Genomic DNA, 25,584 nt, shown 5'->3' on the forward strand with positions numbered 1-25,584 from the left:
AAAAGCCTGATGCATCTTATTTCTGTTTATTGGACACAGTGTTCCTGGCCTTCCAACTAGGACCTCCTAAATTATTTCCTCCTGGAAAATTCTTTCCAAACTCTGCTCCTGTGGGTCTTTTGGCTAGGTCATGTAGTACACACATTTTGGGGGGTATAAAAAATCTCAGTTAAAAAATTCAAATGTATATGCAATGTCATTTTATTCCACTTCTAATATATTGCACTTCCAGTTCATGAGCTGGAAAATTCCAGCAAATTCACCGCACTCCTTGCCCTTGGCTTCAGAATGGGCACCATCCCTCTTCTTTGTAGGATGCTTCAGGAACCCAAGGCGCTTCCGATTTTAGCGTTCTCTTCTCAGAAGCTGAATCTTGTTTACAGATCTCATCATCATTTTGCTTTTATGGGGGATGATGGAGTTTGAAATCTTTCTGAGGCCCTTCTGTGGCTCCCCAGTACTCCCGCATGCTGCAGAATCATTCTGTTTTGGGAGCCTTGATACCTACCCCAGACTTCCTGAAATCTGCACACTAGGCTGTTGCTCTGAGACCAGGAGAGTATACCCTTTCCTTAATCGTTGTAATATCTCTATTCACTGGCATTTACCCACATGTAAATTTTTTTTGCCACCAAGACAAAACAAAACACTAAATCAGCTGCTGTGAAGTCCATTGCCACTCATGGTGATAACCCACAGAGGCATCAAAATATTTGAACGGTTTTAGGCTTTTCATTCATTGAAGCACATAGAAGCCAATCACTCAAATTCACTCTGTAAGTCCTGTCCCATTCCCACCCATGAGGCACGTGCAAAAGAGAATGACTAGGTGTTACGAGCAATTTGCACTGGAGCCAGAATGCTCTTTGGAAGCAAGAGACAATGTTTGTATCACTTAATTTGGGTCTGTTATTGAGCTAAGGTGAAGGACCAGGTGTGCCTGAGAAAGTGGTGGGATGAAACGGTGTGATGAGGCACACCCAAGAAAGCTCTAACAAGAGGAGAACTGGAAAAGGCTGAATTTCAGAAAGCAACAAGATGTGTCACCCCAAGAAAGTGTCAACATGGGGTGGTGGTGAAAAGTTGAATTTAAGAAAGTGGTGGGATGGAACCTGGGGCTCTTCTGTTTTGAAATTTTTACCCATTTGATTTTCTGAAAGAACCAATACTTTGACTACAATTTTAGCTGACAGAGCATGTCTTAATTTCACTGAAAGGGTACGTACCATGTCTATGATTTTAGCCAAAACAGAACATATCATGCTTATAACTGAAGAATCCTCTTTGTATGTTTACCCTTCCTGGTTATCCCAAGGGATCACCAGATGGTTTGGCAGGGCTTGATGCATGTCTAGTCATACACATCATCCACTTTCTTCACATTTGCTTATGCACCCAATTTGTTTTCAGCGATCATGTTGGGAAGGAGAGAGATTGGAGCACATTCTGGCCCACCAAGCCACAAGGCTGATATTCCTGCTCAGAGCAGCGAATGGACAGAGAGGACCATAGGGCCAGCCCCACCATGTCAAGACATCCCTCACTGATCCATAGCACTACAAGGGACAACACTGGAGGCACAGTGTGGGAATTGTGCCTGATCTGACCCCACCACACCGGGGTGAAATGCTAAGGGTGTGCAACAGAGCAGTAAGTGGAGGAAAGCAATGAATTCCCCGAGGAATACCAAAAATAGATTTTGGGGCCAGGGCATGACACCCCATCAGACTGGACTGGAAAACACTCCCAAAGGTCAACAAACAGATCTGGAACTATTTATAGGCTTTTCTTTTTTTGGTTGTTGTTGCTGTTATTTTGTTGTTTTGTCTTGCTCTGCCTTGTGTTTATTATTGTCTTTGCATGTCTATCTAGATAAGATAAGTGGGATAAACAATACAGAAGAGAAAGCAACAAGACCGATGGTTCTGGGGGAACATGGGAGAGGGGGAGGTGGGGGAAAAGAAGTGGATATTAAAAAACCCAAGGGCAAGGGAACAACAAGTGATCGAAAATCAAAAGCATGGAGGGTGTAGGATGCCTGGTAGGGCTTGATGAAGGGCCATATGACCGAGAGGAATTACTGAAATTGAATGAAGGCCAAACATGATAGTGGGACAAGAAGAAAGTAAAATAAAATAGAGGAAAGAACTAGGAGGCAAAGGGCATTTATAGAGGTCTAAATACAGGCATGTACATATGTAAATATATTTATATATAATGATAGGGAAATAGATCTATGTATATATACATATTTTTTTATATGCTAAGTATTAAGGTAGCAGATGGACATTGGGCCTCTACTTAAGTACTCCCTCAATGGATGAACACTTTGTTGTAATAACCTGGCATTCCATGATGCTCAGTTTCCCAACACAATCGCTGAAGACAAAATGGGTGCATAAGCAAATGTGGTGAAGAAAGCTGATGGTGCCCGGCTATCAAAAGATATAGCATCTGGGGTCTTAAAGGCTTGAAGATAAGCAAGCGGCCATCTAGCTCAGAAGCAACAAAGCCCACATGGAAGAAGCACACCAGCCTGTGTGATCATGAGGTATCAATGGGATCAGGTATCAGGCATCAAAGACCCAGAACAAAAAATCATACCTATGGATTGTGATAAGAGTTGTATGAGCCCCTAATAAAATGATAAAAAAAGAACACCACCACCCCCAAATCGTATCAATGTGAATGAGGGGGAGTGTGGATTGGAGAACCAAAGCCCATCTGTAGACAATTGGACATCCCATTACAGACGGGTCACAAGGAAGAGAAGAGCCAGTCAGGGGGCAGTGTAGCACCGATGAAACATACAACTTTCCTCTAGTTCTTTAATGTTTCTCTCCCCTCCTCCCCCCAACTATCATGACCCCAATTCTACCTTACAAATCTGGCTAGACCAGAGCATGTACACGGGTACAGATAAGAGCTTGAAAAACAGGGAATCCAGGACAGATAAACCACTCAGGACCAATAATGAGAGTATGATACCAGGGAGGTAAGGGGAAGGTGGGGGAGAAACGGGGAACCGATCACAATGATCTACATATAACCCCTTCCCAGGGGGACAGACAGCAGAGGAGTGGGTGATGGGAGACATTGGTTAGTGTAAGACATGAAAAAATAATAATTTATAAATTATCAAGGGTTCATGAGGGAGGGAAAGTGGGGGAGGGAGGGTAAAAATGAGGAGCTGATACCAAGGGCTCAAGTCGAAAGAAATTTTTTTGAAAATGTTGATGGCAACAAATATACAAATATGCTTGACATGATGGATGGAGGTATGGATTGTGATAAGAGCTGTATGAGCCCCCAATCAAACGATTTTAAGAAAAAGAAATATCGACATATTTCTAGAATAACTTTTCAATTTTAGCATATACTATACATGAAGTATGATATGGGAGAAGTTGAGTGACCATGAATTCTCCCAGAACCCACCACTCTTCCTCTAACTGTAGCGGTCTGAGGTGACCTGCCAAAATAGTTCGCTACTCACTTGACCCAGAAAACCCTACAAAATCCTGCAAATCAAGAGGGTCGAACCTCCGGGTCCACTTCAAGAACACCCATGAAACGGCCCAGGCCATCAAAGGCATGCACATCCGGAAAGCCACCAAATACTTGAAAGACGTCACTCTGCAGAAGCAGGGTGTACCCTTCAGACACTACAATGGTGGCGTGGTAGGTGTGCCCAGGCCAAACTGGGGTTGGACCCAGGGTCGGTGGCCCAAAAAGAGTGCTGAATTTTTGCTTCACATGCTTAAAAATGCAGAAAGTAATGCTGAACTGAAGGGTTTAGATGTGGATTCTCTGGTCATTGAGCACATCCAGGTGAACAAAGCCCCCAAGATGCGCCGTCGGACTTACAGAGCTCATGGTCGGATCAACCCATCCATGAGGCTCCCCCTGCCACGTTGAAATGATCCTGACTGAGAAGGAACAGATCATTCCCAAACCGGAAGAGGAGGTTGCACAGAAGAAAAAGATTTCCCAGAAGAAACTGAAGAAGCAAAAACTCATGGCTCAGGAATAAATTAAGCTTAAAATAATAAACGTTAAAGCAGTAAAATAAAGTATGATATGCATATTTTATTTGATATTTTTGTATGTGATTTTATAAGTTGACTAATTCCAATGTTGATATTATGGTTACTCCACTCTCATAAAATAAGTGATGTAGCTTTCCATTAGAAGCACTTTGTATAAAATTAAAATAATTTTTAAAAATCATTTTATTGGGGCTCATACAATTCATCACAATACATACAAAGAGACCGGACCATACGCCGGTCCTAACCAGAATTAGCCCAACCCCCACCATGGAACGGAGTACCACAGAAAATGGAAATAGACCGTCTGGTGTGAGAAAGGAATGGCCCTACCGCACCACACTGAGAAGGAAGCTGGAGCAAAGGAAGGAGGAGGAAAGGAGCGGAGCACACCTGGGCCCACCAAGCTCAGAGGACGATAGCCCAGCTCGGAGGGCCCAGTGTACAGAGAGGGCCATATAAAGTTAAAATAATTTATCCCTTAGGGAAGAAAAAAATATGCTGAGTATGTTCTTTTCTTTCGATTTCCTAATTCTGTTCTTTACACATTTCATTCTAATATTTGTCTTTTGTCTTCTCGAGCTGCCCTTAGACATATTCTATCCAGCTCCTTGACTTCATCTTTTCTTCCATTTTCTTTAGCGACTCTATGGTTAAGAGCAAGTTTCAGAGTCTCTTCTGACATCCGCTTTCTTCCCTTCCTGTCTTTAATGATCTTTTGCTTTCTTCATGAATGATAGACAGTGTCCTCCCACAACTCATCCGGTCGTCTGTTGTTAGTGTTTACTGTGTCAAATCTTGAGATGTTCTTGAAATTCAAGGTCGTATTTTGGTTCTCATGGACGTGTTTGAGTTTTATTCAGCTTTAACCTGAACTTGCATATGAGCACTTACTGGTCTGCTCCAGTCAGCCCCTGGTCTGGTTTTACCTGTGGATATTGAGCTTCTCCATCGTCTCTTCATGCAGATGTAGTCAATTTTATTTCTGTGCATTCCATCTGGGGAAATCCAGGTACATAGTTTCCTTTTGTGTTGTTGAAAAAGATATTTGCTGTGAACAAGTTATTGGTTTTTCAATGCGATCTCCAGCTTCATTTCTATCACAAAGATCATATTTGCAACTACTGTTCCTTCCTTTTTTCCAACTTTTGTATTCCAATCATCAATACATATTAATGCACCTTTTTTGCATGTTTGATCCATTTCTAACTGAAGTCATTGATAGAATTCTTCAAATTCCTCAACACTAGCTTTTGTGATTGATGTATAAATTTGAATAATAGTTGTATTGATTGGATTTCCTCGAAGTCAGATAGTTATAATCCTATCGCAGACAACATTGTGCTTCATGATGGATTTTCTAATATGCTTTTTGACAATGCCACATCATTCCTTCTGAGTGTGTTATTCCGAATATAGTCATTCGTGTGATTTTCTGATTCAAAATGACCAATACCAGTCCATTTCAGCTCACGAATGCCTAGGATATCGATCTTTATGCGTTCATCTTTATTCATTTTTGACCACTTCCAATTTTCCTAGATTCTTACTTCCAACATTCCAAGTTTCGAGCATTAGCAGATTTTTGCAGCTGTTTCTCCTTGGCTTGAGTTGTGCTCCATCAGCAAATGAAGCTCGAGAAGGTCCAGTCCCATAGGCTTTACCTGACCAATGTAACCCTGGTCGACTTCATTCCGAGAAATCAGCTCCCCCTTAGACACAATTTGTGTGCCCTTGGACCTGAGGGACCCATCCTCTGGCAATGTTCTGCTTACGTTCTTTGGGCCTTCAGTAGCTGTCAATACTTTGAAGTTATGCATCAGGTTTTCAGTGGCTCTTTCCTTTGAAGTGGGCAGTGCTTAGTCTGGAAGCTCAGCTGAAACCTGTTCACTTTGGGTGACCCTGTGGCATTTGAAATGCCGGTGACAAAGCTTCCAGCATCAGAGCAACACACAAGCCACCACAGTACACTGACAGACCAGTGGCGGAATAATGAATATATATTACTCCCATAAGCATATAAAGATTCACAAGGTCCTTTCGTACTCCTGGAGAGTCACTGTGATTTGCTTTTTAGCCCACATTGAACTTCCCTTGCAAAGCTCTTAACTTCAATAATGGTTCCCACACTTAATGCACTCAGCGTTTCTATTATTATCACGTAAAGTTGCAGCCGGCAACATTATTGGGAAGAACCAATTCCTGAGAAAAATATCACAGCTAACTAGAGGGTCGGTAAAAAGAGGACGACCCTCAATATAGATAGACATAGTGGCTGCCACAATGGATTGAAACATAACGATGTTTGGGAGGATGGTGCTAGACCCTGCAATGCTTCATTCTGGTGTGCACAGGTTGGCTGTGAGCTGGAACCAACTCCCCAGCACCGAACAACTCATCCAAGGTGGGCAGTTGACACCCTTTCAGTGGTAAGCTGAAGAAAGGCCCAGAAATCTAAAATCTCATGGAACAGTTCACTTTGAGTGAGAATGAACTCACTAGAATGTTTCGTTATGTTTCTTCTTCCCAAAATGAAATCCATTACAACTCTATTACAACACTAGTGACCCTATAGAATCGAACAGGACTTCCCTCATGGTGTTCCCAAGACTGCCAATCTTTTCATTTTATTTTTTAATTAAGAGATCATGTTATTGGGAGCTCTTACAGGTCTTATAACAATCCATATGTCAATTGTATCAAGCATATTTGTACATATGTCGCCATCTTTATTTTCTAAACATCTACTTTCTATTGCGCCCTTGATATTAGCTCCTTCCCCCCCTCCCGTGACCCATTGATAAATTATAAATTATTATGTTCATATCTTACACCAACCACTGTCCCCATGGTTTCTATTGTTCCTCCCCCTGGGGGGTGGGGGGTGGTTATGTGTAGATCGTTGGAATAGGTTCCCCCTTCCTCCCCTCCTCTCCACACCCATCTTTCTCACACAGAGCAGAGGCTGGGTTTGAAACATCGAGCTTAACCATCCAAGCGCTTAACCACTCTGCCATCAGGGCTCGCGCGTGTGCTTAGAACTGCCATAGGGTAGGGTAGAATTGCTATTTAAGTCTTTCCTGGAACAAGCAGCCTCATCTTCCTCGCTGGCTGGTTGCAACAGCTAACCTTGCAGCTAGTAGCCCAAAGCTTAAGTACTACTCTACTCAAACGCAAACTCACTGCCACCGAGTCGGAGCTGACGCATAGACACAACCCCCCGTGGGTTTCTGAGACTGGAACTGTTTCCCGGAGTAGACAGTCTAGACCGCTGAGGGTTTCGAACTGCCGACCCCGAGGAGTGCGGCTCTACTAAGGCAGCGGAAGAGGAAGGCACTGGGCCAGGGGACTGACTCGGTGGCTGCAACATTGGGCTCAAACAGGAGAACAAATTGTGAGAACGACGCCGGACCGGGTGGTATTGTGTTCCTTTGTACGTAGGGTCTCTAGGAGTCAGGACGGACCGACGGCGCCAAACATCAACAACTAGCAGGACTCTGTATTTTGCAAGGTTGTTGTTAGGTGCTGTACAGTCTGTTCTCCTAGCGCCCCAGGCATACAGCAGAATGAAACACTGACACTTGTTTAATTTGAGCTCATTGTTGCAGTCACTGTGCCAATCCATCTCACCGGGAACCTTCCGGTTAGCACGCAGGGCTGGTCTTTGGACGCTGGTCCCAGGGATTCCCAGCCAGTATCCCTCCTCCCTATCCCGATCCCGCCCTCAATCAACCCCGCTCCTCTTTTTCCCGCCCACTTTTCTGTTTTACTCTCCACCTGCCCCGCTCATGTTGGCTCCGCCCCTTTGCCCCCAGCCGGGCTCGCACCTTCTAGCTCCACCCCTCTCTTTCCAAGTCCTCTCCGCCCTTCCGCCGCTCCAACAACAACCGGCCACCTAGAAAAACAATTGTGAAGCTGCCGGAATTGGGCGGGGTTTCGTTCTGAACCGACCACAGCGCTGAGCAGCAGCCTCCCGCCCCGCCTCGCCCCTTTCCTGTCTTGCTCCGCCCTCTTCGCCCCGCCTCTTCCACGTCAGCTCTTTCTGAACTAACCACGGCGCAGAGCAGCAGCCTCCCGCCCCGCCCCTTTCCTGCCTTGCCCCGCCTCTTCCACGTCAGCTCTTTCTGAACTAACCACGGCGCAGAGCAGCAGCCTCCCGCCCCGCCCCTTTCCGGCCTTGCCCCGCCTCTCCTTCGCCGGCTCTTTTTCTCCCTCGCATCCGTAGCATCTGCAGTCGACTTCTTTTGTCGTCACGGCGTTTACGCGTACTCGGCACCGGAAGGAGCAGCTGTGAGCGCTTTAGGAATTATGGCGGCCGTGGACATCAGAGGTAACTGGTGCCGTTATGTTTGGCTCTCTTAATGTCTTTGAATTGGGTTGAGGTTTTATAGATCTTGAGGGCTCACCTTTAACTCCTTCCTGACGTCTTCTCAGCGCATTTGAGTGGTTTCTCGCCAAAGGTGGTCGGTTTTTCGCAGTTCCTGTAGGAGCCCTGCAGGCATAGTGGGTTACGCTTTGGGCTTCTCCCGAAAGGTCTGCATTCTCAGCCACCAGCCGCTCTGATCACGTGAGAGTTCTGTCCCAAACTCACTGGCATCCATAGGACACATCTACCGCACGTTTCCGAGACTGCAACTCCTTACGGGAGTAGAAAGCCCCTTGTTTCTCTCTCGGTGCGGCTGATATTCGAACTGCTGACCTTTAGAATCTCAGCCCAACGTGTAACCACAGCTTCAGAAATCCAGAAGGCATACCGTCTGCCCTGTAGTAGGTTCGCTGAGTCAGGATGGATTCGATGGCAGTGTCTGTGTTTTATTTGTTTTGAGCAGGATCTCTGCAGTGTGGAAGTGAAGAGATTGAAGGAAGCAATCAGGCAACACTACGCCATAACTTTGTAACCTTGTAGGGCATATTTTATTTGAAATGAAGGGTGGGTCTTCATTTGGTTCACCCCTTTGAACTTGCTTGTAGCTGCCTTCTGGACTTTGTGGTCCAAGGGTCCCTATGTTGGAAGCCCTAGATGTTAATAGCAGATGCTTTGTTTACTTGCATTTTCGTCTGGAATACCTCCCATCTAACACCCAACGGTTATTGAAGGCAGGGGCATTTCTTTTTACCCGCTGATCTAATGTTAAGGTGCCAACTAAACGGTTCCCATCTTAGCCATGGTATGTCAAGCAGAACGGAACACTGGTCCTGTGCCATCGTCACAATCATGTCCATGTTTGAACCCCTGTTGTAGCCACGGTGCCACGTCTTAACAGTGTGGGTCTTCCTCGTTTTCTCTGCCCTCATTTATTAAGCATATGTCTTCTAGGGACCGATCCCACCTGTTAGCATGTAGAAGTCCTCAAATATTTGTTGAATCATTGAATAAATAAGTGGAGATGCTGTTCCTTGGTTAGGAGGCACGGAGGCCTTAGTGGAGCCACGGTAAAGTGCCTGCCTGCTAAGGAAGAGGTTGGCAGTTAGAATCCACCAGCCACTCAATGGGAGAACAACCTTCCAATCTGCTTCCATAAACATTACTGCTTGGCAACCCAATAAGGTAGTTCTGTTCTGGGGTGTCAGAACATTGTGATGGACTCCAGTGTAATGGGTTAACCCCTTAATGGCTGCTACCTGATCTTGAGTTTGCATTAGGTGGCATCTCATTTCCTTTAAGCACATATACACACATTTCAGTGAGTCTGATTTTCATAGAGGGGGGGTGGGGCAGAGCTAGAAATTGTGCTCTGAGAATCTGAAGAGGAAACAGGAGGACAATTTTTAAAATATCTGAAGCATAAGAAACTTAATTCGAGCAGATCAGGCAGGGAGGAAGAGGTCATAGAAGTTCAAGAAAAAGTGGGAGAAAATAAATTTGACTCTTCTGGTGGTGGTTTCCCCAGGTCCACATATATGTATATAAAACACTCAACTGTAGAGAATGCTGTTGTGAGGTGCCATCAAGTTGTTTCCAACTCAGAGCGACCCTCTGGACAGCAGAATGAAACGCCGCCCGGTCCTGCCCCATCCTCACAATGGCTCTGCTGTTTGGGCACGTTGCCACAGCCATCGTGTCAGTCCATCTGGTGGAGGGTCTTCCTCTTTTTGCTACATGATGTCCTTTTCCTGGGATGGTGTCTCCTGATAACGTGTCCAAAGGATGTGAAATGAAGTCTGGCTACCCTTGCTTTTAAGGAGCATTCTGGCTGTTTCCTCCCCAAACAGATGTTTATTCTTCTGGCAGTCCACGGTTCTTTCAGTATTCTCTGCCAGCACCATAATCCAGGTGCATCAGTTCTGCGGTCTTCCTGATTCAGTGTCAACTTTCACATACACAGGAGGCTATTGAAAATACAGTGGTGAGACCTGAAGCAGCTTGTAGCTCTTTTCCCTTTGGGGGCCATCGCTGAAGGAGCAGCAGCCAAAATGGAGTCCAGTCCTTTTGTGACTTAGGACCAGAGCAAAAACCAGAAAAGGCATTTCAGTGCACCTTCCCACGTTTGCAGGAAGATTGTGCAATCTTCACCTCGTTCCAAGGAACTGGGACAAATACAATGTTTGGTCTCTGCCCACCCACAAGGATGATGAAGTTCAGGCTGTGTGAGGACACTACAAAGGTCAGCAGATTGGCAAAATGGTCCAAGTTTACAGGAAGAAACACATTATCTACATTGAGCGGGTGCAGCGAGATCAAGCTAACGGTACCACTGTCCTTGTGGGCATTCATTCCAGCCAGGTGGTTGTCACAAGGCTAAAACTGGACAAAGACAAGAAGATCCTGAAACGGAAAGCCACATCTCGCCAAGTAGGAAAGGAAAAGGGTAAATGCAAGGAAGAATGGCTTGAGACGATGCAAAAGTAAAATGTTTTGTACACACTTCCATTGCAAACTGTACATTTGAAAAAAAAAAATAAATTGCCATGACTTGGGTCAGCCTCCCCTTAACCCTCAGAGTGATATCCTTGACCATGATTAGCTTTATTTCCATTTAAAACTTTGTGATACTTTTCCTTAAATAAAACTTTGATTTTCATATCTAGAGGTAAGCTTAGATTCATGGTTAAGTAAACATCTTTCCCAACAGATCAAAGACATGGGCTGTGTTAGGCTGGATTGACTAGAGAAACAAATCCAGAGGCAGTCTTGTATGTATAAGAAAGAACTTTATATCAAAGAGTAATTATATATTAAGAAAACAGCCCAGTCCAGTCCAGATCAAGTTGCTAAGTCCGATATTAGCCCATATGTCCGATACTAGTCTATAAATTCCTCTTCACACTCACGCAACACATGCAACGATGCCAAATGCAGGAAGATCTACAGGCCTGTGGGTAGAAAGTCTTGTGGATCCAGTGGTGGTAGAAGCATCTCCAGGGCTCTAGCTGCCATCAGCGTGGCTCCCATGTAGCTTGTCATGTAGCATAGTGGAGAGAATGTGTGTCCTGCCTCCAGGGGATGAAGAGAGGCTGTAACTTGATTGACAGACTAGACTCTACCCCTTAATTTTTTATCAAGTTGACATGAAATTGTATAACTACCACATGGGCTTTCCTAAAGATAATCCTAACGGTTTCTACTTCAGGTTGCCCAGTGTCAATGTGCTAGGTATTGGTTTGCTGACCACAAAGGCAGAGTGGTTCAAACACACCAGCTACTCAAGGTTGAGGTCTGCCCTCTCAAAGATTTGTAGTCTCAGAAACGTCCTATAGGGTCACTATGAGATGCAGTTGACTTGATGGCAGTAGCCTTGTTGTCTGGGTTTATCCTGGCTTTTAACGGCAAGTGTTTGAGATGCATGTTTCTTCATAAAGTTGGGCTTGCCACTCAATACAAATACTTTTTCAAGTTATTCAAAATACCCAGTGAACCGTTAGCATTGGATAAGTTTTTATATGTTTGTCTTTCATTATAACTGAGAGATTAAATGCCTAGTTTCGTACTTGTTGATTGTTAGAGAGCTATACTTGGGGTATTTTAACATGCTGTTACGCTGGTGATTAAAAAGGAAAAACATTTAGTCTATCATTCTCTCCTAATACTTAAAAAATTTTTTTTGAAGTTTTATTGGCACTTTATCCACATATCATACATTCAGTAGCTCAATCATATTAAGAGCTGTATAATCTTTACCACAATCAATTTTAGAACGTTTTCTTCTTTTTTGTACTCATTGTTATTTCTGTAAATTTGTTTTCAATTTTGGCAAAAATCTACCCAATAAAACATTCTTCAATTCAACAACTTGAACATGCATAATGCAGTGCCACTGATTATACTCTTCATGTTACATAATCATTATTGATATCCTTTTCCAAATTGTTCTAGCACCATTAAAATAAACTCAATATCCCCTAAGCCAAAACTCTTCCCCTTTCACTCATGGTAACCATAGGTCAAGTTTGGTTTCTTTCATTCTTTAAAAAAAAAGTTTTCTTGATATAATAGTCACACTTCTATAGTTACCGTATATACTCGTTTATAAGCTGAGTTATTTGATGCCGTTTTTGTGGTAAAATTGGGTGCCTTGGCTGATATTCGGGTCAGCTTACACTCGAGTATGTATGGTAACTCACTTTTAAAAGAGTATATCCATCATCACAATCAGTTCTAGTGCTCCTTCATCACTCCCACATTAATTGATTGCTCCCCATTATTCTCCTTTCACAGTACTTCTTATGTACATTTGGTAGGATCCCTGGAAGGACTCTTGTGTTAGAGGAGTAATAAGGAGGCCGGTGGGACTAGGATGGAGAGAGGAAGTAAGAAGCAAGTGCTAGAGAAGTAAGAGGTGTCTAGCTATTGTAGGTCATTGAAAGACCGGGGTGGTGCAGTAGTTAGTTCTCGGGAGCTAAGAGTGTCTGGCTTCAACCCTCCAGTCATTCTGTGGGACAAAGATGTGGCAGTTTGCTGCTGTAAACAGGACAGTTTTGAAAACCTTACAGAGGCAGCTTTACTCAGTTCTCTAGTTGCTATGAGTTAGGACTGATGTCATGGCAATGGGTTTTATAGGGTTTTTGGCTTTTCCTCTCTAAAACGGAGAGCCACTGGAGAATTTTGAGCAGAGGGATAGCATGATTTGACTTACGTTTTTTGCATACAGGCTCATTGGATGCTAAGAACTAAGTGTAGGAGTGGGAGGGTGGAATTAGACCAGTTTGGAGGCCATCTCTTTCCTTTTGTTCCCTGCTGTTGCCCCCATCTCTGGCTTAGGTGGCTATGTTTGTAATGCGTAACAATTTTATGTTAGCTTAAATTAGGGGATTTCAATAGAGATGATGATAAGTAGTTGATGGCTGCTTGGCTTTATAGGGTGTGGTCACAAATAATCTCTTAAATGGGACTGATAATTTTGTTGTATTCACAGCTATAAGCTAGAGACCCTGCCCTCCCCCATCCTTAATCTTAATTTATCACTTTGTAAATGAGCATTCTTCTATACTGGTGGCTGTCTAAATGGATGGATGGAAATCTATGACCAGTAGAGGTAATTGTAAGGGTTTTTGGGGCACGAAGCGGAATTAAAGGTCCAATTGGTAAAGTTTTAGAAGCAGGCTTTATTGAGAAGCTTGCGGGCGGGTTCAATAACTCATGTATTGAGCTAAGGAAACCGCGCGAGGGGAATTTCTGGCTGCATTTTTATATCCCCTGGTGGCAGGCACAGCTGCACACAGGGACTTCAAAGGGAAGCGCTCATTGATTTTATCTATAGGTCCGGGATGGGTGGAATAAACACATCTTCAAGGGATGCAGGGAAGTGGTCGTTAATCTTATCTATAGGTACCGGGGTAAGTGAAGTAAACATCTTCAAAGAACATTCTTTCTCGGGGATGTCTGGTTCTCAGAACTGGTGATTTTCAGCGAGGGGAGGGGAGGCCGATGTGAGGGAGGCCCATGAGAGGTGAGTTCTGAGACCCAAGAAGGTGCCGGATTCAAAATGGAGTCCCTTGTGCCAAGACCAGGCAGTAATCATCATACTTTTCTTGTCCTTCCAATCAGGGATAAAGTAAACATCTGTTGATTATTAGATATCAGATCTTGTGCTAGATTGTTATGTGTCAGGCCCTAGGACATCCTGGTGAGTAAGGAACAGATTCAGTTCTCTAAAAACTCATAATTTAAAGGGAGAACATTGGCCTGTGGGGGTTATGTTATGATATGATGGGAGATGACAGTATGTAAAAACTGCTATGAAAATATGAAGAAACTATTATTTCTGTATTGGAAAGTCAGGAAAGGCTTTCCAGAGATAATGACATTTAAAATAAACAATATGCACTCACTGCCATGGAGTTAAGTCTGGCTCAGCAACTGTATAAGATCGAGTAGAACCTACACAATTTCTGAGACTCTACAGAAGTAGACACTGGGACCCTCATGAGAATGAAAGCGTCCTCTATTTAAAATAAATATAAACTAAACTAGCTAAATAAAGGAAAAGAGGTATAAACTAGCACAACTTTTTTTTTTTTTTTGACCACCACAACTTTTGTTGAAGCAGCTTGGTCTTAATAATTTCCAGGGAGTAGCAGCACGTCATCATAGCTGTCTTTGTTAGGTTATTACATCGAGCTAAGCATGCTGCTATTTTCAGTGGCTGATCCCTCAAAACTGGGCTTTCTACTTCCATAAGTGTTACAGTCTCAGAAACTCAGAGGGGCAAGTTCTATGCTGTTCAGTAGGGTTGCTATGAGTCCGCACTGACTAGATGGTAGGGAGTTTGGTTTTGTTTCAGTCCCTCAGAAGTGGACAAACTTTGTAGTCTGTTCTTAATCTGGAAGCTTTGCTGAAGCCTGTTTACCCTGGGAAACCCTGTAACCATTGAAATACTGGTGCCATATTCTCCACTTCACAGAATCATGGAAGCCACCACAGTATGACAAACAGACAAGGAGTGTATCCTTTCCCCATACTCAATTAATCTGTATGCCGAGGAAATGACCTAAGAAGCTGGTCTAGATGAAGGAGATTGAAGCATCGGGCTTGGAGGAAGGCGTACTAACACACTACAATAGACAGATGACACCACCTGGCTTGCTGAAAGGGAGGAGAACTTGAATGAAGCGTTTACTGATGAAGCTCATAAACTTGCAACTCAGTGTGAAGAAAACCAAAGTGCTCACAACTGGACCAATAGATAACACCATGATAAGCAGAGAAAAGACTGAAATTGGTGAGGATTTCATCTTGCTTGGGTCCACAATCAATGATCATGGAAGCATGCTCCGTGAATCCAACAATGCCCTGCACTGGGATAATCTGCTGGATCAGACCTCTTTAATGCTGGCGAACAAGGATGTCCTCTGCTGCACCAAGATGTACTGGCCCAAACCACGGTATTTTCAATAGCCTCCTCTGTGGGTGAAAGTTGGACATTGAACAAGGAAGACTGCAAAAAAAAAAAAAAAGGAAACATTTGAATTATGGCGCTGGTGAGGGATTTTGCAAGTACTTTGGACTGCTAGAAGAATGAACAAATCTGCCCAGGAAGAAGTACAACCAAAACATCCCTAGAAGCAAGGATGATGAGATGTCATCTCTCATACTTTTCAACAGGTTTCCCGGAGAGCCTGGGCCCTGGAAAAGGACAGCCTGCTTGGTAAGGTAGAGGCTCTGTAAGAGAGGAAGACCCTGGAAGAAGTAGATTAGTAAAATGGCTGCAACAATGGGCTCAAACAACAATTGTGAGGCTGGCACCGTTGCTGTGAGTCAGAATGGACTAATGGCACTTAACAATAACAGGCATTCTGCACACATAATCTAGTGTGTGAATACTATTACAGCCCTCACCTTATGGATGAGGAACATCAACTGTTGATGAGATTAACTAGCCCTAAGTTTTGTAATTGCCAAAATCCAAGTCCTTTTCCTTGTTCTATCCTGTTACATGATGGATACTTTTGGATAGATGATTATCTTTTTGGACTAGATGTGCACTTGAGTCTATCTCAAGATGGACCATAAAGTCCATCTTAAGAATATATTTGATGACTTGAACAACACTAATGACCAAAGAATTCATTAAGGACATCGTACATGAAGAAAGCAAAAGGTCATTAAAAAGGAAAAAGAAAAGATGAAGGTGGATGTCAGAAAGAAACTGAAGCTTGCTCTTGAACAAAGTAAATGGAAGAAATGCTGAAATAAAAGAGTGGAAGAGATTTCAAAATGTAACTTGAGAAGACAAAGTATTATAAGAAAATGTACAAAGACCGGAAGTTAGAGAGCCAAAAGGGAAGAACACTCTCAGCATTTCCGAAGTTAAAAGAACTGAAGACAAATTCAAACTTTGACTTTTGCACGATTGAGAGAGTCTAGGAGCAAAATATTGAATGATATAGAAAACATCAGAAGATGGAAGGAACACAGAATCACTTTACCCAAAAGAACTGATTGATATTCAATCATTGCAGGAGGTAGCATATGATCAATAACTGATGGTATTGAAGGAAGAAGTCCAAGCTATGCTGACAACATTGATGGAAAATAAGGTTCCAGGAATGGTTAGGATTACCATGGAAACACTTCAGCAAATCCATGTAATGTTAGAAATACTGACTGGTTTATGTCAAGCATTCTGGAAGACAATTACCTGGTCAGCTTGTCTGGAAGAGCTCCAGATTTGTGCCACTTCTGATGACGGATGATTTTACAGAATACAGACATTATCAGACAATAACAGTAACATCACACTCATGAAAGTTTGCTGCGGGTAATAATTACAGCTATACATCATCAGATAATTGCTAGAAATTCAAGCCGGATTCTGAAGAGGACCTGGAATGAAGAAGATCCATTAATAATGTCAGATTAATCTGCTGAAAGTAGAGAACACCAGGAAGATACTTGTGTTTTATTGATCAGGCAGAGGTAGATTGTTTACACTGTGGATTGTAACAAATTGAAGGCTGATAGGCCTAGAACGCTTAATTCTGTTCATGTAGAAGCTATACATAGGTCAAGAGGTAGCTTTTCAAACAGTACGGGAATGCTGCATGGTTTAAAATCAGGAAAGGTATGCATCAAGGTTGTATCCTTTCACTAGATCCTTGCCTCTAGAGGCAAGGATGGCAAGAATTCATTTTAGGTACTTTGGACTTATTGTCAGGAGAGACCAGTCCCTGGAGGAGGACGTCCTGCTCGGTAAAGCGCATGGGCGGTGGAAAAGAGGAAGGCCCTCAGTGAGACGGACTGACAGCATGGCTGCAGCAGTGGACTCAGTCCTAGAAACCACTGTAAGGGTGGTGCAGGATCACGCAGTGTTCCAGTCTGTTGTGCACAGTAACAATTTAATCTGAGAAGCTGGACTGTAGAGGGAAGAATAGCATTCAGGACTGAAGGAAGAATCATTAACAACCTGCAGTATGCAGGTGACATCATCATGCTCACTGAAAGAGAAAAGGATTTTAAGCACTTACTGATGAAGATCAAAGACTATAGCCTTCAGTACATGTCACGCCTCAGCGTAAAGAAAACAAGAACTCTTGCAACCGGACCAGTAAGCAATGGAGAATAGATTAAAATCGTCAAGGGTTTCATTTCACTTGGATCCACAATCAACATCCATGAAAGCAGTCGTCAAGAAATCAAAAGACTTATTGCACCGGACAAACTTGCTGCAAAAGACCTCTTTAACGTGTGGAACAGCAAAGATGTCAGGCTGAGCACTAAAGTATACCTGACTTAAGTCATGGTATTTCCAATCACTTCACATGCATGTAAAAAGGCCGGATCACCATGAGTAGGGAAAACCAAAGAAGTATTGATATATTTGAATTGTGATGGTGGTGAAAAGTAATGAATATACCTTAGACTGCTGGAAAATAAGTCTGTCTTGGAAAGAGTATAGCCATCATCTTCAGAAGTGGGGATGACAAGGCTTCACCTCGTTTTCTTTGCATTTGGCGTCGGAAGGACCAGTCCGTAGAGAAGGACGTCACGCTTGATAAGGTGGAGGCTCAGGAATAAAGAAGAAAGGTCCTCAATGAAACGGATTGACAGAATAGCTGCAACAGTGAGGTCAAACACAGGCACTTGTGACAATGATCCGGGACCAGAATGCTTTTAGAAACTACGTACTTGATAGCACCCAACTATAACCATATCACATCTTTACTTAGGCCAAAGTATTCGCTAATCAAACAATATAGTAGTGTAATTCCCTATGTCTGTGTATGCTCGGAATCACGTGAACTTCTGTTTAGTCTTAAGATATAGCTCTAAAACCCACCCCTTCCACACCCTTTGAAAAATAAACCCTACTCCCCAGGTAATGTAGTCTGCTCTTTCCTCTATGCCTTTACAGCACGTTTATCCCTGTCTTTGTTATAGCATTTAGCATTTTGTGTGGTGGTTGCTTTTTTGTGTGCTTGTTTCTTCTAGTAGACCAGCTGTAGGCAAGATGACTAGGTTCATGTCATCTGTATATTCAGAGCATCTAGTACATTGTGCCTAATGTTTGTTGGATTGAATTCTTTCCCTTTTCTCATCATTTATCATTTTGTTTTTCTCCTGTAGATAACCTGCTGGGAATCTCTTGGGTCGACAGTACATGGATCCCCATTTTGAACAACAATAGTGTCTTGGACTACTTCTCAGAAAGAAGTAACCCTTTTTATGACAGGACATGTAATAATGAAATGGTCAAAATGCAGAGACTAACATTAGAACATTTAAAGTAAGTTGTTTTTAGAACTTGGCAATTAGAATTTTACAGTGAATGATTCAGTTTGTTTTTCATGAAATACACAGTAGAACTTTTGGAAGAACTGGATTTATACTAAGATGATGTGAGAGAGTTATTATTAATCAGTTGGAACTGAGAAAATCTTGTTCTAAAAATTTCATGTATTACTGTCAAGTGGAGTATATAACTAGTAGGTTAAATGTACATCTGATGAGTGATTTTTAGGACATTATCTCCATTCTTGTTCTCATCCTTATTAGCTTCCCATTTCTCCCCATCTTCCCCTGCCATACCCTTAAGGAACCATTAATCCAGTTCCTGTCTCTATAGATTTACCTCTCCTGGATTTCATATACTGAAAAACATTTAAAAAGTAAATAAATAAACGCAGAAACAAAAACTAACAATAACAAAAACAGATAAAAACCGTAATTTAAAGAAAGCAGAAAATATTAAAAGCTAAATGCATCATAATGATAGAGTGCTAAATTTTAACCTAACTGCACCTGCAACAATTCACTTTGCAATGCATTCTAATAGCAAGGCTGTTCACATTCCTGGTCCATGGTTAGAGAGGATTAACCAGGGCCTCAATCTATGTGAATTTTCCCATCACTTTTTTAAAAATTTAACTAAAATAGCAAAAGGGAGATCATGTGATAAGAATAGTACATTTTGACCTGTGTGTGCCATAATCAACTTTACAATGCTCTCTGATAACAGGGTTGTTACAACCCTGAATGATGATCAGAGGGGATTCACCAGAAGTTTAATCTATGTGTGGACCCTGAAAATGGATTTTAGGTCCCCCCTGTCATCCATGGCTTTCTATAAACCAGGTTTTCACAATTTAAGCTCTAAAACCATTTCCTCCATCAAATATGGATTTTATTAATTTGCAATCCTTGGATCATACATGTGGACTTAGTAGATGGCTGCTTGTTTGAAAACAAGCCTTTAAGACTCCAAATGCTATATTCTTGCCGTTAGCTGGGCACCATCTGGTTTCTTCACTACACTTTGCTGTAGCACCCATATCTTTAGTGATCTCTTCATGAGGGCAAGCATGGAGCAGGGCCATGTCATAAGTACTAATTGTCCTTGGATTGGGGATAGAATTAAGTGCAAGCCCAACATCCATTCATGCATTTATGGTTTAGATATGTCTCCGGTTCACCTCAGAGACACCATTCTTAGTCATCTTCTACTGCCATCAAGTCAGTGCTGACTCATAGGAACCCCAGGAGCATGGTAGAACTGCCCCTGAGAGTCTCCTAGCTTGCACATCTTCACAGGAGTAGACAACCTCAAACTGCTAACCTTGTGCTTAGCAGCCCAATGTGTAGTGGATGACGAATTTTTGTGAAAAAATTTTGTTGCAGTTTGAAAGACTAGTCCGTTTTCAACAGCAAACCTTCAAAACAAAACAAAAAGCCTGTTGCCAAGAGTCAGTTCCAACCCACCAACCCTCAAAGGAGAGCAGAACGGTCCCATGGGGTTTCCGGGGCTGAAATGTTTGTCAGGGCTTGTGGCCGCTCCTTTCTTTCATGAATTGGCTGTTAGGTTTCCACTGTGATCATTTGGGCCACTGCTTCACTGGAGCTCCTTAACGACAAACCTAGACAGTTTTCATACATTTTACCGTGTTGCTATTCTTTTATAATGTTGTGTAGTAATTTGAATGTTCCGCAGAATTATTTACAGGGCTTTCCTAAACCTCTGGGTGCCTGTGTTCTGTTTTCAGTCAGATGGTTGGAGTGGAATACATCCTTTTACATGCTCAAGAACCCATTCTTTTTATTATTCGGAAGCAACAGCGGCAGTCCCCCACTCAAGGTAAAACGTGAACTTCAGGTGGAGGTGAGGGCTAGTCATGAGGCGGATGTTTCTAAAAATGTTGTTGTCAAGGCCTGTTCAAATGTAAAATACTCTTGTCATTTGACATAATGCTTTCACTCTTAAGATTACAGCTGCAGAAGATAGCCTACATATTTTGAAAAGATTTATATAGGAGGATATTATTCACTGAAACCTTGCTTATAGCATCTGTTAGAATATACTTAGTAGGAAAGACAGACAGGGAAACTCAATGGCACGAGACAGGTTTATTGGAGGAAACCAGAGAGGGGCCACTGATCTGAGTCAAAAGGCTTCTCTGTACGGACTAGCAGGGTTTTATAGGACTAGTCAAGGGGGGGTACGTATGTGGGTGGGAATGTGTGATTTGGCTAATTCTGGGAACTAGGATTATCAGCAGGTAGGTGGGAGATTACTGAATAAGATGTTTCTCAGGTGGGTGTACTTGCTGTCTGAGCAGGAAATCACTGAACAAGACATTCCTGCAGGTGCGAATCTCTGTGAATTATTCTCCCTTCAAAAAAAGATAGGAAATAATTTGCATGGCCATCAACAGAAGTCTCGTGAAATGGACGTATAGATCCATACAGTGGTATACCATATGGCTTTTAAAAAGCAGGTGCCTGGGAATTTTATAAAAATAACGTGGGAGCATAGTTTCCTTACTCAAAAACAGTTAAAATTTGGTCAGTGGATGCCCCTCTCTGATGCACGCTGGACCTGATCTGGTTTTCAACATTTTCCATATTTTTGTTCTGTTTTGTTGTATTAGGGCATTGCTCAGAGGTGTCATGTCATTGGGGGTCACCCTCCTGAAGTAGTGCTATAGGTTTCTCTGTGTTTCGGTATATGAAACCCAGGATTGGTAAGCTTATAGGGACAGCGAGTAGAATAAGGGTTTTTGGGTGTGGGGTACAGTGGTGGTTAGGGGTAAAAGGAAGATGATGTCAAGGAGGCCAGGAAGAAAAAGAATGTTCGGTTGAGAATGATGAGGGTAACTAATGTACAAATGTGCTTTGTACAATTGATGTATATATGGATTGTGATAAAAGTTGTATGAGCCCCCAATAAAATGATAAAAAAAAAGAAAAAGAATGTTCAGATATTGCTGTGGTAGCAATTGTACAAGACTGCTTGACTTGGTTGCACTATGGAATGATGGGATATAAGAATTAACTCCCAATTAATACATTTTTAAAAAAAGATAAAAAAGAACCCACAATTTAAGTGGATGTGTTAGGACAGAAAACAAAGGGAAGCAACACGGTGGTGCCTGTTGGATCCGGGAACAGTAGAACTCTGGAATAGGCAATAGCTACTTATTTTGTCTCACATGTGTTAGACATGGTGAGTGAGACCAGTCTCTGGGAAAGACATGCTGGGTACAGAAGCAGGGCGGTGAAAGACAGGAAGGCCCTTGGGAAGATGGATTGACGCAGTGGCTGCAGCAGTGGGCTTGCACATAACAATATTTCGGATGGTGCAGGAGCAGGCAGTGTTTCGTTCACTTGTAGCTTAGGGTTGCTGTGAGCCGGAACCTACTCGGTGGCACCTTCCAGCAGTGTCACCTCTTCCTAGGAAAGACGGCAGACTAGTTGAGAAGAGCTGCCGAAACGGTTACGGCCTTTTCCCTCTTAAATCAGGTCAACTCAGAGGTCTCAGTAGTAGGAAGGGCTTTCCGTCTGGCCCTGAAGAACTCTGACAAGTCCCCTCACAGCGCTTCTGTATCAGATAGCATGCGGAGGGGCAACTGTTGGGACTGGAGTGACGATGACCAAAGTGAGGGGGAATAGAGCCAAGAGAGCGCAGAAGACAAACTCCCACAGGTGTTTGTTTAGCCCGGAACAAAAACAATGCAAGTTAGAAAAGGTTTTGTGAACCCTGTATTTTTAACTTGGAATAAAAACAATGCAAGTTAGAAAAGGTTTTGTGAACCCTGTATTTTTAACCTGGAATAAAAACAATGCAAGTTAGAAAAGGTTTTGTGAACCCTGCCTCATTAAATGATGTGACCTTAAAGGAACAAAGCAAGCAAACAAAACTTGCTATAAGAAATTAGGAAGCAAAGAGCATGTTGTTTAAAGGGGGAAAATTTTATCATTAGACTTTTTGACTGATACGTTGTTAAAAGAAAGTAGGAAAAGATAACTCAAGGAAAAAACAATTCAGATAGGATTTAAGTCCACTCTAAACCGACTTTCAGGTAAAAAGGGCATAGACATGCTGTTATGAACATATATAAGTTCATGAATATTGTTCCCGTGAGAGCTCTTCTTGAAGAAACTAGTAGTGAGTGAACTTCAGACAGACTCATAGAGAAACAGCAATATAGAACTAACCAAAACCCAAACAGCCATTGCCACTGCCAGACTTGGAATGCCTAGTAGATTTGAACTGCTGGTCTTTATGTTATCAGCTGGGTGCTTTAACCACTGTGCCATTAGGGCTTCTCTAAGGATTACTGTACACACATACAAAAGCAAACCAATGCCATTGAATCATAATCGACTCATAATCATCTTATAGGATAGGGTACAGCTGCCCCTTTGGATTTCAGAGACTTACATTTTCACAGGAGCAGACAGTCTCATCTTTCTCCAGCAGTGGGGCCGGTGGGCTTGAATCGCCGACCTTGCAGCTAGCCGTCCAACACTTACCTAACAGAGCCGCCAGGGCAAATGCTTTTTAGACTTTGTGGGTCTCCACCAACTAGTACCAATGTATCCATCAGTAATAGTAGATAAGCAGGTGTGGCAGTGTTCCAATCAAACGACAACAATGGGCATTACAAAACTCTAAGGTTTACTGTGACGAAGTAGACAGCCTTTACTGAAGCAAGACTTGTATTCACAGCTGTTCCCAAATTCTTTTTTCCCCAATTATCAGTTATCCCGCTAGCCGATTACTACATCATTGCTGGAGTGATTTATCAGGCACCAGACTTGGGATCGGTTATAAATTCTAGAGTGGTAAGTGTCTTTCTGTTCTTTAAACAAACAAACAAAACAAATCTTTCATTTGAGGTCCTTTGTTTCTAAGAATTAAACAGAAACTCCTTTATTTTCTAGAAATTAGTATATAACCCAGAACCAAACTCCCTGCCCTTGAGTTGATTCCATCAGCAATGCAGGACAGGCTGGAGCTCCCGGTGGGTTTCTGAGATGAACTCTTTATGGGAGGGGAAGCTCATCTTTCCCCCACAGAGCCGCTGGTGGCTCAAACTGCTGACCACATATAGCAGCCCAGCGTGCATAGGGTTTACTATTTGAATGTGATGAACATTGTTTATTTTGAGTCAGTTCAGTGATAAAAATAGGTGCCACAATCCCAGCTAGGTAACAGTTTAGGTGCTGAGAAACAAGACATGTTGATCTAGATAATTTTGAGCATTTACTGTGGAAATTTTAGTGAACCTAGTGAGAAATTCATACTTTGTTTTGTTTTTGTAAGCTTACCGCAGTACATGGCATCCAGTCAGCTTTTGATGAAGCTATGTCCTACTGTCGGTATCACCCCTCCAAAGGGTACTGGTGGCACTTTAAAGATCATGACGAGCAAGGTAGGTAAAGACACAAAGCCCAACAACCAAGCCCATTGCCATCAAGTACATCCCAACTCATGCCAACCTTACTGGGCAGCAGAATTGCCCCCTAGGGTTTCCACGGCTGTGACTCTTTGTGGAGGCAGACTGCTACCTCTGTCTCCTGTGGAGCAGCTGGTGGGTTGGACTCTCCTACCTTTTGGTTGCACTTCAGTGCTTGACCACTGTGCCACCAGGGTGCCTTGGTAAGAAGACACTTGCTAGGTGCTGTGGAGTTTGTTCCAGTTTACAGCGACCCTCTGTTCAACTAAATGAAAAGCTACCCGAGCAGCTTTCTCTGAGCCCATTTTCAGCCGGGGTGTCAGTCCATCTCCTTGAGGGTCTTGTTCTCTTTCATTGACCTCTACTCAGCCTACTGCTCTTCTTCAGGGACTAGTCTGTCCCATAACCTGTCTAAACTACATAGATGAAATCTGGCCTTCTTCACTTCTTGGCTGTACTTCTTCCAAGACCGCTTTCTTTACTGTGCTTGCAGTCTGGTGTATTCAATATCCTGCACCAACATGGTGAGGTCCTCCAGTGACATCTTTGAGATTTGCCCAGTGTAGTAAGTCCTTTGATTTCCTGACTACTGCTTCCATGTGTGTTAATGAAATCTTTGACAATTGCAATCTTTCTCCATTTATCATGATATTGCTTATTGGTCCAGTTGTAGAGATTTGGGCTGTCTTTATGTTGAGGCTGTAGTCTGTGATCTTCAGCACATGCTTCAAGCCCTCTTCACATAGAGGAAACCAGGTTGTGCCATGGGTATCACGGGCTACTCGTGATTCTTCGCTCACCTTGATGCTGTCCATGTTCCTTGTAGTTTTGCGTTCAGACTGAGTAAGTTTGGTGAGAGGATATAATCGTGACACATGGCTTCTGCAACGCGAAACCACGCAGTTCCCTTTGTTGAGTTTGTACAAGTTCTAAGGAGCAAAATTACTTTTGGGGGCAATTAATGTACTTACATAAATAGTGTGCTCTTGCATATGAAAGTGTGCATAGGGTGATAAGAATTGTACGAGCCCTTAATAAAATGATTTTAAAAAAATTCAAATACAGTGTTTGGAACAGTAAATGCCTAATAAAAAGTAACTGTTATTTAAAAAACCAAAAAGAAAGTGTCCATAGGAAACTAATACTCAAAGGAATCGAGCCGTTTTCACCACCAAAAACATTATGCATGTTCTTTGTGCTCTGGAATTCCCATTCTTCACAATGTTAGCGCATCATTTGTTATAAGCTGCACAGGTACATGCCTTTGCATAGTCCGTAAACACAAGTAAACATTTAGATCAGTGGTTCTCAACCTTCCTAATGCCACGACTCTTTAATACAGTTCCTCATGTTGTGGTGACCCCCAACCATAAAATTATTTTCGTTGCTACTTTATAACTGTAATTTTGCTACTGTTATGAAT

The 25,584-nt window shown here is 42.7% G+C and overlaps 1 protein-coding gene and 1 pseudogene across 1 annotated transcript in view; both read left to right on the plus strand.

Moving 5' to 3' along the window:
• Positions 1-8,313: 8,313 nt before the first annotated feature.
• The window catches only part of MED6 (mediator complex subunit 6), a 23,323-nt gene continuing 6,052 nt past the window's right edge, over positions 8,314-25,584 (plus strand). The window contains exons 1-5 of the mRNA XM_004698689.3: positions 8,314-8,379; positions 18,553-18,712; positions 20,466-20,557; positions 23,465-23,547; positions 24,029-24,137. Of these exons, the coding sequence (XP_004698746.1) occupies positions 8,358-8,379; positions 18,553-18,712; positions 20,466-20,557; positions 23,465-23,547; positions 24,029-24,137 (466 nt within the window). The 5' untranslated portion in view covers positions 8,314-8,357. The remainder of the gene's footprint in view (positions 8,380-18,552; positions 18,713-20,465; positions 20,558-23,464; positions 23,548-24,028; positions 24,138-25,584) is intronic.
• LOC101657784 lies at positions 10,464-10,899 on the plus strand (annotated as a pseudogene).

The sequence above is a fragment of the Echinops telfairi genome, unplaced genomic scaffold (assembly GCF_000313985.2).
Source record: "Echinops telfairi isolate 266 unplaced genomic scaffold, ASM31398v2 ScPeMD7_18;HRSCAF=68, whole genome shotgun sequence".
Lineage (NCBI taxonomy): Eukaryota > Metazoa > Chordata > Mammalia > Afrosoricida > Tenrecidae > Echinops > Echinops telfairi.